The sequence below is a fragment of the Schistosoma mansoni genome, chromosome 1 (assembly GCF_000237925.1).
Source record: "Schistosoma mansoni strain Puerto Rico chromosome 1, complete genome".
Lineage (NCBI taxonomy): Eukaryota > Metazoa > Platyhelminthes > Trematoda > Strigeidida > Schistosomatidae > Schistosoma > Schistosoma mansoni.
In genome coordinates, this window is record NC_031495.1 from 19,124,266 (window position 1) to 19,143,192 (window position 18,927).

The 18,927-nt window shown below is 31.1% G+C and overlaps 1 protein-coding gene across 1 annotated transcript in view; it reads right to left on the reverse strand.

Moving 5' to 3' along the window:
• Smp_129840 (hypothetical protein) overlaps nt 1-18,927 on the reverse strand; it is a gene marked incomplete at both ends in the record, with an annotated part of 94,541 nt that overhangs the window by 14,631 nt on the left and 60,983 nt on the right. Inside the window, one exon of the mRNA XM_018793548.1 lies at nt 9,630-10,282. Coding sequence (XP_018648049.1) covers nt 9,630-10,282 — 653 coding nt within the window. The remainder of the gene's footprint in view (nt 1-9,629; nt 10,283-18,927) is intronic.

Genomic DNA, 18,927 nt, shown 5'->3' on the forward strand with positions numbered 1-18,927 from the left:
TGCATAATTTCTATATTAACTGTTTATTAATATCAAACGATATCAGGCCTTTTACTTAAAAATGGTAGCAAACTCTGGTCGATCAACTCGTATTGTGAGTGTTTATCTAAGAGCGTTAATATCACAGAGATACGAATAGTAGAAACGCATGAACTTAAGTTTTAGGTTAGTTTTTGTTTCACAAAATGATTTATATGTTATTCAGAGCAGATGGCTCAGTGGTAACATGAGTGGTTTGAGGCAGTTTTCAAACTTAAACCTTGAAAGGGAGTGTTAATTGCCCTGATAAGGTAAATATTCTTACAAAAACTCAGATCCGACACTTCGTAAACATTACTTAAGCTTATATATTTACATTCATTATGCTATAAAAGATAACTCTGTGAATACAAGTTTGTTCCGTGCAACTTTATTAAATCTAACGATTTTTTATCCGAAAGGTTTTGTTTAGAAGAGTAAATCCGGCTGACAGGTCTTAAATAGGAGGAAACGCGCGTCATGGATTACACTCGTAGCCATCATCCATCTCTGCTTATAATGCTTGTAACTTGAGGCAATATCGGGACGGTCCGCACAGAATTTATATATGTCGATAAGAGACTGACTGATGTCAATCTTAAACTTCAATGAGAAGGTTCAAATAACCAATAAAAAATGAATTGGAGTATGAAATCGTTAAGAAAAATCTCGAAAAAAGAGAATACATTGCTTGTGTAATCCAAAATTAACTATAAAATTCCCAAATGTATTGATTGTAAATAACATGCAGAATTTGGAATGTAAACAGCTATTGATACGTTTTCAATATCTTAATTATCAGCTTACCAATTTTAAATAAAACCACTAATCTCGTCGGTCACATTATTCATTCATATCAAATTTTTCAAACAGTATATTAAGTCCGTATTTAGCATGCTGAATGATATCAGACAGTGTAACTAATTTAACCCTGTCATTTTTTAAAAATAAACACAATGACAATAAATCGAAACAATAGACCACCTACTATTCGTGTTAATAATTAAACGATGCTTCTGCTTGACCTATGAAACTACTAATAGATTTATGAAATGAAAGTTAACACATCCTAAAATTATAATTTATAATTTAACACTGCATAAATTGTCCTTATATAGAAACACTGTGAGTAACATGTTTAAATTTATTTGGTATTTAATTATCATAAACACTAGTACGTTCGTTGCATCAATTATTTATAAAGCTTTAAAATGATTTCACTAAATCGATTAATCAAAATGGTTATGTTTCTAGACGTCCATTCTTTATTTTCAATAACTTGTCTTCAAGTTATGCCTTAAAAATCTATGTTCACTTAACACTTATAATCCAGCTAAGAATCATTCTGGACCGTTGTATGATGAGGTCAGTCAAATTTTCAACTAGAACTCCATTAGTAATGTGTGAACAATGTTACGAACATTTAATGCTTATATTATTTCAGATATTTGAATAGCAAAATATATTTTGAACAAGTTTTCAATAAATAAGTCCAGTAAAATAAAAACGTAAAGGAGAACACCTCAATCAAACAACGGAGTGTATTAAATTATTGATTAGAAAAAACATGAAGTTAAACAAAATTCAATAGAAACAATAAAAATCTAGACTTAAAAAAATGTTTGGTCACAGCCCTTAACTGATAGCTTCAAAAGCTCCCATAATATAAACACCATTCCCCTTAAGCATCTAAATTATCAATCGTTATACGTTTGACCACCTGTAGAGAAAGTTTAAAAGACTTTTCTTTATTTATGAATTTCTGAATATTTAACATTATACTTACTGATACGGTGTGTATACTTACTTATAATTCTTTTTTGTCTTTTGATTTACGCATTCTCTAGGATAAGAATCATAAAATAAAAACTCCATATTCTTCTTCTCCTACTATTCTATTTTTGTTTCGACGGTTTATTCTTAGACTAGAGGTATGAACAAACTAAAGCGGAAACCGCAATTAACCCTTCAGTGTAGTTTTCTATTCAGCATATATATATATATATATATATATATACTGTACATTGATAATAAGAAAAATGTTCACATATTCTTATGTGTATCATAGTTTTGTCTTCTGTTTTCTCTCCTCAAATTGACTCTTGACTTTCACCTATAACTATTTTGTTTCACCTTATACCTGAATATTTAGTTTACGCTACCAACAAATCCTATGAGAATAAAAGTCAAATTATCTTCTAGTCTCTATTTTTCTCTTCTTTAACTTATCATATTTTCTGTTTTGTATGTTTGTTTATTGTTATTTTTACCGGTATTTTTGAGTTTTTGTTGTTGTTTTTATCATAGTTTAATAATTTTCATTTTATCATTCGATAAATAAATTGATTCTTTATTCATATTGCATGAATATAAACAGATGAGTGATTATATTTTACTCTCACTTTAGGTTACTACTTTTTTGAACCATGAACATAATGATACGAACTTTCTCCTCTTTTTTTTTTATTAGATTACAGGTCAAGATTTTGATCATAGACGAATTATTGAGTAAAGAATAAATGTAAAAAGTAACAATTGATAGACTCAAGTTTACCATAAATAACTTTGTTTACTGTTTCTATTTTGTCACAGTCTCACTAAAAATGGCAGATAAATTATTTTACTCCAAATATTTTCTGAAAACTGTGATTCATACTGGAGACTTTTGAGTTCAGGAATTTAAATGTTCGAACGATAATCTATTATTATAAACTTCTAACCGTTTTTCCTTGATAAGATTATTATTTAAGAGTTGGGAAATCAGATGAATATTTCGTTTCTTCACTTATTGACAAAAGGTAAAAATTTAGAGAACATTGGACTCCTAACCAAGAGTCCAACAAAATATCTCTTGTTTTTAGTGATTTTTATGAGGATTTCTTTTAGTTTAGAGAAGTGTCTTTAATTCAATCTATTCAACAGATCAGTTTTTGACATTTTCAAACATTACTTATTATTAAATTCATTTAGTATTGTTTGTTTGAATCTTCCCATCGATGTTTAGGACTGCAACTGGTCAGTCTCTAATTGGCATATGTGCACACTATGCGTATTGCCTCGATGTAGCCTTCATTCATAAACATGGTAAGGTAAGATGGATTACTTATTATTTCATAGAAGTTTTGTTTTCAATCTTGTTAAATCAACCATGAATTGTAATTACAGATTAGACCATTTGTGTATTGTTTTCTTTTTATAAATCATCATAAGGAAACACAATAACATCTCAGTATTGGTTACACAAGAAAATTTTTACACATCTATAAGAGGATTAATCAAGTTCAATATGACTAATTCTCTCACTTTATACATAATAATATCAGTAAGTCATAGAGAAGGCAAACATCAATCATATTCAAATCCTTGAGAATTAAAAAGAACTAATTATTTCTCAACTATAAAATTTATTTAAAAAATTTTTTTTTATTTTCTCAATGAAACTAGTTTTTTTTTTTATTTTTCTGAAAATAGGAATGTTTTTTTTAATTTGTTTATGTGAAATGAAACATATTGTTATGAGTGAAAAAGAAAAAAATAGATTGTTATGAATCGACTGATTACGCCTTAATACACCATTTATCACGTATTTAGAAGTCTATTTCAGTTTTCCATTTTAAATAAATAATAGTAGAAGGTGTCTTGAAAGTATCACTTACATAATCCTATATGGATATATGTAATCAGTGAAGGATTTTGTACATTTAATATATTCCATACAACCATTTCGTTATTCTAAGATAAACATTTTAAAAATGACCTAATACTTTTTATAAGGAATAGTATATCTATTTACTTATTTATTTTATAAGCCCTATTATATGGACAACATTTGGACAAATGGTATAGTTGCTTTATTCTTGTAGGTTATATCAAATGACTTTAATACGAATTCAGTTAATCATTTAAATATCATTTGTTTATTTAAGTATTATAATCTAAATTACCTTTAAATCAATATGATTTGTACATTCACCTTATATATATATATATATATATATATATATACAAATAACTTCAAATAATATATAAACAAGCTTTCTGTGAAAAGCAAACAAACTATGAACTATTTCAAATGTATCCCTTACTTCTAACATATAAAAAATGTACAACGTTTCTAAAAGCTAAAATCATAGTAGAAAAACGGTAATATAAAGCAATTTGGTAAATTAATTTATAGATCAGAAGAGGTTATGTGGAGATTTCAGTATTTTCATAGTTGAAATCATGAGTCAATTGAAGCTAGACCACCATGGAAAACCGTGAAGCACTGGATAGCCGTTTCGTCTTATTATGGGAGTCCCATAATAATCATATGCTCACTTGTGACTGACTTCAAGAGATATCTCCTGAGGTTCTAGTGGGAAGCAGTGACCAGTGGAGTACAACCACGTCTGTTGTAGAGATATCAACTCACGGAACACAATTGGTGAACGGTTGCTCAGATTTCGTGGATTGGTTGAAGTTAGACATTAACACCGTTGGATGCCGGACGGCCCAGTGGTCTATCAGTTAAGTGCTCTGGTGCGAGACCGGTTGGTCCTGGGTTCGAATCTCGCGAGGCGGGATCGTTGATGCGCACTGCTGAAAAGTCTCATAATAGGAAGAAACGACCGTCCAGTGCTTCCAGATTTTCCATGGTGATCTAGCTTAAATCGACTCATGATTTCAACTATGGAAATTAATTTACCTTTTGAATTTCGAATATAAAATATGAACATTCTGATATAAAACTTTTAATTAAAACACGTAATTTTAATATACACGTTGAAATTTTTTTAATATAAGATAAACAATAGAATGAATATTTTGTATTTTGATCAAGTGTATTATTGAAGTAATTGTTCAGATAAGAATATTGATAAAAGCAATAGCAGAAAAACATGAAGACCAACACAATCAATTAACTGATACTCGTACTGACAAAGATCATGATAAAATATAACAACTGAAATTATTTCGCATCGCTGATATGATCAAAAGATTGATATAGGAAAGTTAACCGTTCATTGATAATTAAATCTTTTCTTATATAATTTAGATAATAAAATTAACCCATTGATTGAGTCATCAAACAAACTGAAGACATTTTAGTGAAGAAATTTTTTTCGATGATATTGTTTGCTGTATCTGTATGACCGTATTTATGGTTACTTTTCACATTCACTGGTCTATGATATATATATAACTATTGAATTATCAACCAAGGTACTGATGACTCTCTACTTCTATCATAGACCAAAATATTTGAAAAAAAAATATTCATGAATACAATTATACAAGTAAATGATATCGTTGGAATGAAAATTTACTTCATTGAAATGTCTACATTTTATATAAATTTCTTTTCGACAATCAATTGTAAATACATTAATTGATGATTTCTAGCTAGTCTAAAAATTGCTTTTCATGCTTAACTTTAAAAATTTTCAGTAGATTTAATTAATAATAATATGAAGTTATCAGCCCAAAAAAAGAGATAACATAATTAATAACAACTGGTAGGTCCAGGGTTCGAATCTCGCGAGGCAAGATCGTGGATGCGCACTGTTGAAAAGTCTCATAATAGGACGAAACGGCCGTCCAGTGCTTCCAGGTTTCCCATGGTGGTCTAGCTTCAATTGACTCGTGAATTCAACTATAAGATAATATTTATTGTTATCGAATGTGCTCTGTGTACTATATAAAATTACTAAAATCTCAACAAAACCCCCTTCTGATAATTTGAATAAATGTTTATTAAAAGTATAGCAGTTTCTCTCTAAAACAGAAATTATCCGTGGAGATAGATTTATCGTGAAAATATCATTACAAATGCTAATAAATACAAGGTAAGTTTTTAAACGAGTAAATGTCTTCGACAGGAGGATAAAAACTGTATTGTATAATCTTTCGTTTTGACATTTACCTACTAACATATAGTAATTTTTTATCGAAAGACGTAATCTTGAATTTTCTCTCGTTTTGAAAGATATTTAATAGCAAAACAGACAGTGAGTGATCAAAAAGAAATCTAACTTTCAAGAATATTGTTTGCGAAAATTCTGTTTATAAGAACTTTTTCCTAACACACTGAAAACTGACCATTTACATAAACTTCTTGAATAGGACAGTTGGTTATATAATACTCAACATAAGGAAGGTTTAGGACCGCGATTGATCATTCTATTGTTGGCATATGTACATATTGTGCGGAATGTCTTGATATTGACTTAAGTCACAAGCATTATATTCCAAGATGGATGGTGGCCATCAGTGTAGTCCAGAACACGCGCTTCGTCCCATCTAAGACTCGTCAGCTGGATGTAATTACGTCCCAGGGTTGATATTCACTCCAGGACTTGAACCGAGTAACATCAATTCTGGGATGCAGGTACATCCAGCTGATGAGTCCCAAGTTGTACGAAGTGTGTGTCCTGGATATCACTGCTAGCCATCATCCATTTTTGCTCATTTTTATTTAGTTGCAAAAAATGGTGTGCGTAAAATTTATGTTTTTAGATTATGTCAGCTACACAAAAAACAGTGAAACTATATACATATAAACTTAATCTTACACATAATACATGACTCTTTATTAATTCCAATACAAATGTCTCAAAGTGTGATCAGTATGGCACATTTTTAATTATTATAGAGAACATCAATTTTCTATGTGATTACAGGTTAATTTTGCTGGTGAATACATGTTCAAATGAAAACTTAGTTGAAAGTTTTTACTGATTGTCTGTAGTATTGGTCAAACCTTTTCTTCATTTGATAATGTCCTTTTAAGTACTGATGAACTAAAATTAATTTTGCTAGAAATGTTTTCATTACAGTTCAGTTAACTTAGTTAAACAATTCGTCATGTAAATAATAAAATTACTTGGAAATTTTGCTTAATTTTGTACACTAAATGATTATTTGTGTCGTATAAATGATTGATTGCTGAGAAGGGATCAATGTCATGTTCGTTTAGTCCCTTTAGGTCGAATAAATTCTGTCGATTAAGTTGTAATGTGAACACCACACTAAGTAACTCGGCATCTCGCACACCATTATCAGTTGTTACGTATTTGAATGTAGTCAACCGAAAACCCTAGACCTACGTTTTGTATTACTTAACATTCGTCAACAGGAACACTTCCTATCTTGTGGACATTTATGCTTCTCGTAGAGTTTGAGCTCGCGCCACCCAGCTTCTTAGTCTACGACTCTACTGCTAATCTGTTAGGGTCATAACTGACCTCTAGCCAGACTGATCTATTATTGATTGATTGTCTCCTTAATGGTGACCATTGTCAAGTCTCTCCAATCCTTTAGTAGTGTGTTTGCTAACATTTACATTTTAATAAAATCTGAATATCTCGAAAACTTCCTGACTTCAGATAATAAAGTGAATGATAAATTATTTATAATAGTATATTCAACAAAGCTTTCTACATTTGTACGTTATTTATAAAGAAAGATAATCACAATCAATAAGGTGGCAATTTATAAAACTATGTTTGTAATTTTTTAAATTAATTCTGATTAATGGACTGATTTTTATCTGTTACGTTATGGAGCACCTACTGGTTTTAAATTTGTATTACTTATCTAAATTGTGTATTATTCATTTTGTAGTATTTTGTTATTATTATCCTTTTAGATGTTGTTATGTCATAGTCATTGCTGAAGTAAAACAGACAAATTAAATTTTTATTTCGTTAATAAATAACTAAGCTATAAATTTGTTAATATTCTGTGTACAATTGGACGCTTCAAGGAATGAAATCTTAAACATATGTTTACTAAGAATGACGGATCCAGGTTCTCAGAGTAGAAGGTATGCACATAATACACAAAATACGTGGTTCACTGAAGAGTTTTCTTATCAGTGAATGCATTTCCGAAACTGCACACAAGAAATACTAACGTTTTCCTGAAACGACAACTATGTAAATAACAATAATTTTCTGAGTATAGTAGCTAATGTATAAAAAAGTGTTATGCCCATTAAGATCCTAAGTATTCATGGTGAATTTCATGGAAGATGAAAAAGGATAATTGCATAAAAAAGTTTACCTGGCATTATCGCAAAGAATGTTGAAATGAATAAAATGTAATCAAAAAAAAATCATCGAGAGAGAGAAATAAGTCAGTGTAAGGCAAAGGGTTAATAGAGAAAAGTGTTATCTTAGTGGTTTTCAAAAAATGAGGTTAAGATCATAGGAAAAAACCGAATGTTTTAACTCTGTATACACAGTTTTGAATTCTCTAAATATATCAAAAATGGTGTAGAAATGCTAAAGGGATTAGAATTTACTGTCTTCAATGGGTTTTTATTTTCCTTGTACAGAAATGTAAATTTTAGGTTTCTTTTTTTCAGGTAATCTGTGTTCCCAAAGTGCGCGGTTATAAGACTTTTCAAACAAACTGAATGATGTGTTTCAATCCTCTTGGATAGACTGAACATTGGACCAATTATACACCATTTGAGAGGTTTAATTACTTACGATTAGAATGAGGTTTGTGGAGATTGTAGTAGTTTTAATAGTTGAATAAATGAGTCAATAAAAGTTGGACCGCCATTGACAACCTGGAAGCATTAGACGTCTGTTTCGTCCTAGTACGGAATCCTCAGCAGTGTGCGTTCACGATCCCGCACGCCGTATTCGAATACAGGACTTTCGGTCTTGCGCGCGAACGCTTGACCTCCAGACCACTGAGCCAGCATCCGACGCTTCTAAAGTCTAGCTTCCATCGATCCTGCGTGCGAAATCGTGGACGCGTGCTAGAATGAAACGGTCGTCCAATGCTTCAAGGTTTTGAATGGCGGTCCAGCTTAAGTATTTGATCATGACACTGTGACTGCTAATTCATCGAATTTGTGTGATGAAGACGTAAAATCGGATCCCATAAGAACGGTTACCGAAAATGTATATCCACTAAAATTTGTTAGAAAGAATCAAAAGATCTAATCTTCAAAATAATTACTAACATCAATAAAGCCTTAATCGTATATTTAGGAAAGTCAGAGCTGCGTATACAAAAGTAACACATCCAATCTCCCATATTACTATGGGATTAGCCTCTAGCATTCTTAAGCCATCACCCTCACTTTCAATATCCTTTTACTGAATTATTTAATTTAGTAAGAGTTATGTATGTTAACCAACATAGCTGTATTGAAAGAAATTACTAATAAATTCGAAATTACTAAGTAATATCTTTAAAAAAAGATTTTATCATAGACCGGTATCAGTTGAAAAAACTTTTCATTGTGATCCTCCCATAAAGATGGTTTGTCTATAATCAAACTGTCTTCAGATTTTACGAATCTCCGTCATCAATCCGTCTAAATATAGTTTTTAATGATCATCATCCATTCCAATCATGCTATGTAGCGTAGTTAAATTACTGAATGCTTACACATAAAACATTGTTTTGCTTTTGTAGTGAATATTACCAGGTTGATTTGTAAGATCCATTTTGCCTCAAGTATGTACAGAATCCAAGCTTTAGGACATTTTGTAGTATTAAAGAGCCTTTCATACATTTGTAGCGTGAATATATAATTTTTGAGGAAGCATTACATAGTGCATGAGTTTGATTATCAGAGCAATTAAGATAAGAAAAAAACGACTTACTCATTTTCTGTTTGAGGATGGATTACAGGATTGTTACTATTTAATGCAGAATTCTGAGGAATTTTCCAGGAGGTGATTTTTCTAAGTAATCTTTTGGTCGTATGTATTTGAAATCCTTCCAACATCCAACGTCTGACAGTTGGTCCACGCCAGTCTCTCCACGGCCAATGTGTATCAAGTGAGATAGGACCGTATATACTTGGTACAATAGGAATGCGATAAGTTTGTTCAACAGAAGATGGCAAGGCTAGTACTAGTTGATCATTCCAGCCAGTACGCATCCCAAATCCTCCAGAAACTTTGGTAAGCATGCTAAGCTTTAGGTCACGTAAGAACCCATCATTAAAAGGTGGGCTAATATTTTCGATTTCTGATGGAGCTTGTCTCATAGAAATTGAACAAGCCGGGCTTGATGAAATGATAACATCCACTAGGGTATCACTTAGTCCACGTGTTGTAGATGGTCTACAAAATACAGAACGTGTTAGGTCAACAAGTCGGCCGACTGAATGTGTGCTTAGTGAAAACTCATAAGATCTATCATTGTTCAAAAGACCTGAATGCTGTTCGGGTATCAGCCCAATAATACGTAATTTGCGTGGTTCAGGAGATGATATAGCAGGAAACCATGGAGGTTCAATGATATCTCGTGGCTGAAAAGAAAGGGATAATATATGGAAGTTACTCATTTATTCACAGAAAGACATTATTTTAGTTGAAAAAAGCAATTATAATAAACAATACGTTTGACAGTCAACACTGTTTACATGAGTGTATATTAGCGCTCACATAAACTGAAATCTGGAAGAAATAAGTGTATAAATTTTACAACACTCAAAATATCATCGAGGTAAATTATTTTCTAACCGATACACAGAATATCTAAGCAAAACATGTACATTATCACCCATAGCAATAATTCAACACTCATTACGGCGTCTGCTTTAATTATTAGGTAATGTAAATTTGACTCAAACTATCAAAACTCATGAATAATAATCAATAATGAAAGTCATTAGTTTATAAAGGAGAATTAACTTACTTAATATGATGCAGAAAATAGGGATTAACAGTGTCGTGTATACAGGATGAGAAACGTAGGTCAACTTATTCTACATTTTTGAACCAGTTTATTTTAAGACGGAATCTCTAAAGTTATTCTGCAACTTCAAATTTTAATGTAAACTATCAGGGGGCTTATGAGTAAAGCATACTTACTGAGAACATTTAAAATGCTTTGAAATAACAGTACACGGTTTGTGGTAGCATCAGAGAGTGAAGATGACTTTTTACAAATGCAAAGATACGCAAAATGATCATTCTCTGTAAAACTAACTGGGTTTGAAACGTAGGTCAAAAAGTAGTGGTTAACTCTTAAGTAGGTGATGTGTCATTTGAACTGATTTCAGTTAAATCACTTACATATTTTTCGAGAAACAACAGAGATTAGTGTATCTTGCTCACAAGTAAACCATTTAAGTAAGTAATATGTCAAACAACTTTTCATCTTCTTCAACTAATTGTCGTTGTATGATTGATATTATTCGTCACTAAAATAGTTCTGTGTATAATCTTACAAATGTATACATTACATCTATAAATTTAATGTTATAATTTAGTAAGGAGAATCGGTCCGGAAATCTGATTTTAATAATAAAATATGATGATTCACTGGGCTAAAAAATAAATTAGGTATATAAAAACTCAAGTTGACATTCATACTTGATGATAAATGTGAGTTTCAAGTTATGTATAGTGTCAGACACTTTTCTAACTACTTATATTAAGCTGCTTGACTGATGTTTTGTTCTGTATAAAAATAATAATAATACTTCTAATAGCAGTTTGTAAAGGGAGTATAATAAAGTATAAATATGTCGTATAAAAACGGTTTCGTAGATGAACAATTCACTTAATCGTCCTAATTTCATATATTTGTATGCAACAACCATATTTCCTCCAAAATCATGGGATTTAATTGAACAATAGTTTTCTCTAACCAATCAATAGTTTTGACAACTGATTACAAAAACACGGGTATTTTATTTTGTTCTGAGACCTTAGGTGGATATACATGTAAGTTTACAACGTTTCGACTTTGAAATAAGTTTTTTTCTAAAGCAAAATGCCGAAATGTTTATTAACTAACGTACATTTCTGTACATGTTTTGATAGAATAAATAAAATAATTCATTTTTTATACTTTTTTCGAACTCATTTGCTCTGTTTATCCAATGTTTCCTAAGGCGAATATCAGATATCGAGTAAACCGAAATATAGTTTAGTTAATTTTGTTTAACCTGCTTTAAAAATGAACACGATTTGAAATTTATGTGTTATGGATCCATACAGGACTTTACCGTAGACAATGGAGAAGTAACTTTCGAAGTATTATTACATAATCCAGAAAGAACAAATAGATTTATCGATAATAATGACAAGATACATGGTCGCCATAATCCATATAGGAACTATATATATATATATATATATATATATATATATATATATATATATATAACTCTATTCCAGCCACAGAGGTGGAGTATGGGAAAAGATGATTAGATCTATACGCCGACTGTTGTTATTGATCACCAAAGAAAAGACTTCGACTGACGAGACCTTACTCACTTGTTTGGTCGAAGTTGAAGGGATATTAAACGATCGACCTTTAAACCCAGTTGTCCAAGACTCTAACGATAAACTAGCCATGTCCCCAAATAGTTTGTTGTTATTGAGAGAATGTGAAGGAATAGTTCAAGGAGGTAGCATTAGAAATAAGTATGCCAAACGTTGAGAGAAGGTCAATCATCTAGCTGATATGTTTTGGAAAAGGTGGCCAAGAGAATATTTACCGTCCCTACAAAAATGTCAAAAATGGTTAGTCGAACATCAAGATTTCCAGAAAGGAGATGTAGTTATTGTGGTTTCAGACTTTATATGTTCACTGACAAAGAGGAGCTTTTAAACACGAAAAATGAGAATAAGTGCATCGTGTTAGATGGTGTAGATAGATTTCCGCCGAAAACCAGTTAATGTTCTAATCACCGCTCTCAGTAAGTTTAATCATAAATTCCTAAAAGTATTCCAGTAGATTATTTTAATAATCTTTTAAAAAACTAGTAATTTAGCGTGATCTATTTTTTAGTGTCGTAAATCATGTTGGTTAACAGGAAATCCTTTATTCATTAAACTAAAAATATGAGGTTAACAAACCACATAAAATTTAGTGTTCAACTTAAATCAAGTCAAACATGAAATCAGTTTAAAAATATTATGATAATGTATCCATACAACAGAAGCATTAGTAATAAATATTCTGGAGATGGATTGAATATTTGACAATCTACATATGTGCTTTTCTCCCGTTTTCTAGCTTCTTATATGTCTTGACTTCCTTCATTATACAGTATACCACCACCAGGTAGAAATCAAGTCTTTGTGGTCAATTACGTTCTCTTTAAATATAACTAACGCACTTATATCGGAACACAAAAAAATATGCACGGAAGTTATTAGTAATTTTTTTACTTGTAAGTTAAAAAGCTACCCTACTCAGTATCCGTTGTATGTGTGTTACATGACATTAGCACTAAAGCATTGAGAGGGCTATATTAAACTATATTAATTTACTAAAGAAACCATCTCATCTAAAGAAAAAAACTATTAACTCCAAAGTTTGCCAACAAGCATCTTAACTTTTGAATAATATGTTACTTTTTGTACAGAAATATAGGATATTCTTAAGTTTCAAAACGCTGTTTACCGCCTACTGAAGTAATAGCAGGCATTAATCTACAGTTTAACCACATGGCGCCAGGATAAACGAAATTGTTAGTGAGTAATTTAAAGATTAGCCGCACGTTTTCCTCCCTTATCTAAATGGATGATATATACACGGATCACTGAGCATTACATTTTTTAGAGAATAAGCCCGCATCATAATTAGATGCATATTAGTGAGTAAATTAAATTGCAATGGATGTATATCATTCATATTATTTACATGAGCTGGAAATATGAGACATATGGTTCCATTAATTGTTTAATGCAGTAATTTTGTGATAAATATCTGAAGGAAACAGTCTGTGTCAATTAGCATTGGATTTGTCACAAATATTTAATGGTTTGAATTGTCGGTGGAATATTTGTTTAGCAAAATTATAAAAATGGTTCAGTTGGACACTGAATATTATAGAATCAAACTATAAGTGTATTTTTTTATTACAAAGGGGTCCCTGTCCTGTAAACAGTTATAAGATAATCCTGGATTTCAACACGAAACTGATCATTGTCACCTCAACCTTGCCTTAACTGAAACAGTTTTGTTTGACTAGAGTGTTTAGTTTTACATGCCAACTACAGATCTAAAATTTGTATCATAATTCATTGTTAATATATTTCAGTTTCTCATGAAACAGGGAAGTTAAGCTCCAGTACCTCAATAGATTATTCAAGAATAATGTTTGTGTGCTAAAATTTCATAATAATACTAATCATATTTGAGACTTTCCAAACCCTATGTTTCTTAGTGATGAAATCTTTACAGGGTTTACAAATGGAATTAAAATATTTTTTCTACGTATGATTTCCTTAGTTCAACTAAAATAACTTATTGTGTAATAGTCTAACAGTAAAATGATTAAAACTTCAAAACATTAAGCTTGTCTAAACAATACACATCCTTTACATACAGTTTGTTTATGTTACTTATGTTGTAGGTTATTTATGATTCCATTAAATAAAAGAAATCAAGCTGACAAATAGTCAAAATTAACTTCATCTTTTTCTTTCCATTCATCAATATTCTTAATTACTGGATAACTTTCAATAGCATTATAAGATGATAGTGGATACAAATCGTATCGAGTATAGATGATATGTTGAAAATGATTCTTCTAAATAATTGAAATGATATCATTGTTGTAGAGGAATGTAATCTGAATTAATCTTGACAACACTAGAACTCATCAACCACTATCTGATCATTCTATATACTGTAAGATAATATTATGTTATGTAAGCAAACATAACTCACATTACAAAGACTAATCCTATCAAGAATTAGCGACACTACACTAATCCTTTGTTTGAGATTATTAACCTCTACTGAGATAAATTGATTTTCCTTGTTTATACTGATTTTTCATAGATAATAGTTAATAAATCCTTAGACAGGTATACCAAGTGTTTTATTTGCTCCCCACTGAGACACAATGGTTTTGAATCCATACAAACATAATGACTAAACATATTTTTATGTTAGTATAAACATGACCGTTCATGTCCCATAAAATTAAACGCAAAATGTCACTACACTTGGTTTCACTAAATTACGATAAAAAAAGTCGCGATTAAAGTGTTAAATTTGTAAAAATATCGCAGCAGGTGAAATTAGTTTGACTGTACATAATCAATAATGACTAACAATCAAATTGAAAAAAAGGATTCTGGAGAAAAGCGGAGTTCAAATTTACTACACAAACCCATGACACTACATGTATAAACATTAAACTATGCAAATAAACTGATAACTTATCTAAATGATGTACCTGAACTTAACACTGAATCCCAAACATGAAATTCAAACTAAACAAAATGTAACCTCAGGTTCTGACAGCAATCACGCACTGACATTAGTCAATAAACCAATGAATACTAACGACCAATGTACAGTTGTTTCAATGTAGTTTGAAACTTTTAATCAGTACATAACAATGACCTCACATGGGATGAATTTCTAAGACTTTAAAACTCTTAGTAAGTACGTCACTTCTGGACTGAAACCAACGGGTTTATATTCATATTTGATATGATGAAACATGATCATATTCCAATATTTCCAGCTAGTTACTATCTTATCCCAAAGAGATTCGAAGCAGACAACACAGTAACTCACAGTAACTTCCAAATTAAGTTCAAAGTTAAAGATTGTTACTAATTGTCGTATGAGTAGGATAAGGTATTGACGAATAAACTAGTTCCTGACTTGGAAGTTCGGCCAGGAAAATAACTGAGATTGATGCAAAATTAGACTGCAATTCAGGTTGATTTAGCTACCTTCGTGAAGTTATTCGGATCCGTCCAAATTGAAACTAACTGGAAATAGAGTTTACTGAGGATTAGACAGCTAGATAACTTCGACACAAAAATCTGATTCAATAACGACGATTAAAATAAAAAGTCTTTTCAACAGTCTCTTTCTATGTCCCAGATTTTCAACTTGAGAGTTTTCAATGAAAATCTGAATAAGCTCAATTTCATTAATCATCAGTATTTTAAAAATATGATACAAGGATAATAGGAACAATACTTTACTGCTTTACTACTTCTTAGAAGTGTGAAAATCACTACTAAAATCCAAGTAATAATTACTGATAAAACATCAGACAGAACATAAGGCTTGCCGAAAAATTCATCGCGTAGCTCCTGTCCACAACATAATCAATACAAACTTATTGCTTTTACCGGTGCTTTAGAAGATGTCAGTCATTAACGAAAAACACATTTACACTTATTTCATTAAGAATAATTATTTAATTAGAGTATACAAATAGTAATGATATGAAAAAAATAAGCTGTCTACTAAAATTTTTAAAAATCAAATTAACATGCCGAAAAATTATAAGATAAATTACAGTTACATAAAATTGTTTGGAAAATGAAGTTTTTTTACGAGAAATTAACGCCTCATCATTTATGATGCATCATTATTTTAGTCAATGGACAATCAATGAGTTGATTTTCACAAAAAGTATTGCTATTCTTTTCCAATCATGAAAATTTAAATGTTACCAAGTAATGATTTGATTATCCACTCCATGAATTGTAAATTATGAAAAATGGCTAGTTCAGTAGTTAGAAAAGTGTAATAAACAATTTTTCATCTTAAGTTCATTGCTTATGGAAGTTGTCTGCAAGACAATTTTATCAAATAAGCAGGTACATCCTGCTGACAAATCTTAAATGAGACGAAACAAGTATCCGGGATTCCACTTCTAGCCATCACCCATCTCTGCTTATAATGCCGGTGACTTGAGACAATATCGAGGCAATTTACACAGGATGCACATATGCCAATAATTTATTTATTATTTATCTAAACGCATAAATATTAGCACAAAGCGGCACCAGATATATATGCGCCACACAAATCTCATTTGATTTGTGTGAGGGGTGTGATACTGCCCAGGTGCCCATACCGAAGCAGGTGGTTTTCTTAGGGGACCACACTCGGAGGCTTTAACCTAAGGGTCTGATCCAAAAGGCAGAGGAACATGGTAAGGAGATGCAGTCCTATGGTAGCCGGTGACCAACGATTGATTCATACTCCATTTGTTCCCTCAGGATACTAGAGCCCATGTACACCATTGGTTTGGAATCAGGGTTTTCCGACTCTTCTAGGTGGACTTTCCGTGTCCACCAACCCGGTTAAAGCACCGGACATTTGCTTTTTGTCCTCTTAATTTCGTAGACAACAGTTATGCCACGAGAAGGCAGTGAGTAGGACTTCTCTGTCAGAGGCTATATACTCGTGACCATGTGAGAGCATTTGGAGAAGAATGACGGACTCTCCCCGCTTTCGGCCGTACCAAAGCATTTGGGGGACAATAAGAGACTGATCAATTCCAGTCAATGAGAAGATTCAACACAACCACTACAAAAATAATATAATTTAATCAAATGTTATTTAAATGATGAAATAAAACCATATTTCTCAACACTTAGTCTTACATTCACAATATGACTATGTCTTTAATTATACTTTACTATTAAGTCAAAAATATTAATTCGGATAAGATAATTCATTATGATGCTCTACAATTATTTCATGGTAAATACAAATTCATCATGAATTTACTACGATTTAACATGTGAAAAGTAACGTAACTTGATGTATGACATAATTAATTATCAAACTAATGAAGGTTATAGGTCACTAAGTAATTTTACTTATATGTAAACATACATAATGTAGTTTTCTTCCGAAAGTGGACAAAGGTTAAATTCAATTATAATTCCAGTTCCATGATAGAATTCTGATTAGCTTACTTTGTGAGTGTAAGGTACTAATTAGAAATAATCTCTTCATGTCTTGAGTAACTTTCTTCAGGATTCTTCAATCGGTTATGTTTGGATTCAAGGTACACTTGATAGTCTTATTAATTTACTTTAAATCACTAATTTGATTCACTTGAGACAACAAAGAACGTATGGTAATATATACAATTGATTTCATAATTAGAAAGTATTAACAATGTAAACAAATTCAAATGAAAGATTTTTCATATATTCGTTCGAGATTTAGTAACTTTCTCAGTAAGCTTATGATTTCTACTTAAACATACATATCCATGTAAATAATTAGAAATAAAATGATGGCCATTTCAAAAGAAACATTTTTGAACACTGGAAGAGTCAGAAGAAAGGGACTGATTCCATCTTTCGTGATGTGAATAGATTATATATGTATATCAAACAGCTCAAAGAATGATAAAGGATAATTTAAACTTATTTTAATTAAATGACCCATTGATAGTAAAAGGTCATTCATTTATATTCACGATATATTAGTCGTAAATAATTTGGTTCAATAATTTTTCTAACTTAAATAACTTGAATTTGTAAAAGATTATTTGATAAATGATGTGGAATTCTTTTTTTCATTTTACAATAATATTGATATAAATCTTCTTTAGAATGAAGTCGAATCAATTTTTATTTCACTCTGACATTATTTCCTATATTATATTTTTATTATTTGTGATAGGCAACACTTGAAACTAATTAACATTTGTATAATACGTATGCTAAAATGATGTGGCTTGATGGGCATTCTTGAATTACGACACAAAAATAATTGTCTGGTATTTACTGCTTTGCAGTGCATTTTTAAATGTCACCCTATGACTACTGATGAAAATAGTCTATATCAAATACTAGCAACACTACAATTTTTTAACTCAAATTAAATCTTTGATTCGTTACCCGATTGATTTTATTACTAAAATCAATATATAGGATCTCTTGAATAGTATGGAATCAGTTTAAATATTATGGTTCTCTGTTACTAATTTCATTAACATATACTACATACAGTTGAGATCATGAGTCAATTGAATCTAGACCACCAAGGAAAACCTGGAAGCACTAGACGTCCTTTTCATCCTATTAAAGGGACTCCTCAGCAGTGCACATCCACGATCCCGCCTCGCGAGATTCTAACCCAGGACTCAGTGGTCTGGTGGTTAAGCGCTCGTTCGCGAGACTGATAGGACCTTGGTTCGAATCTCGTGAG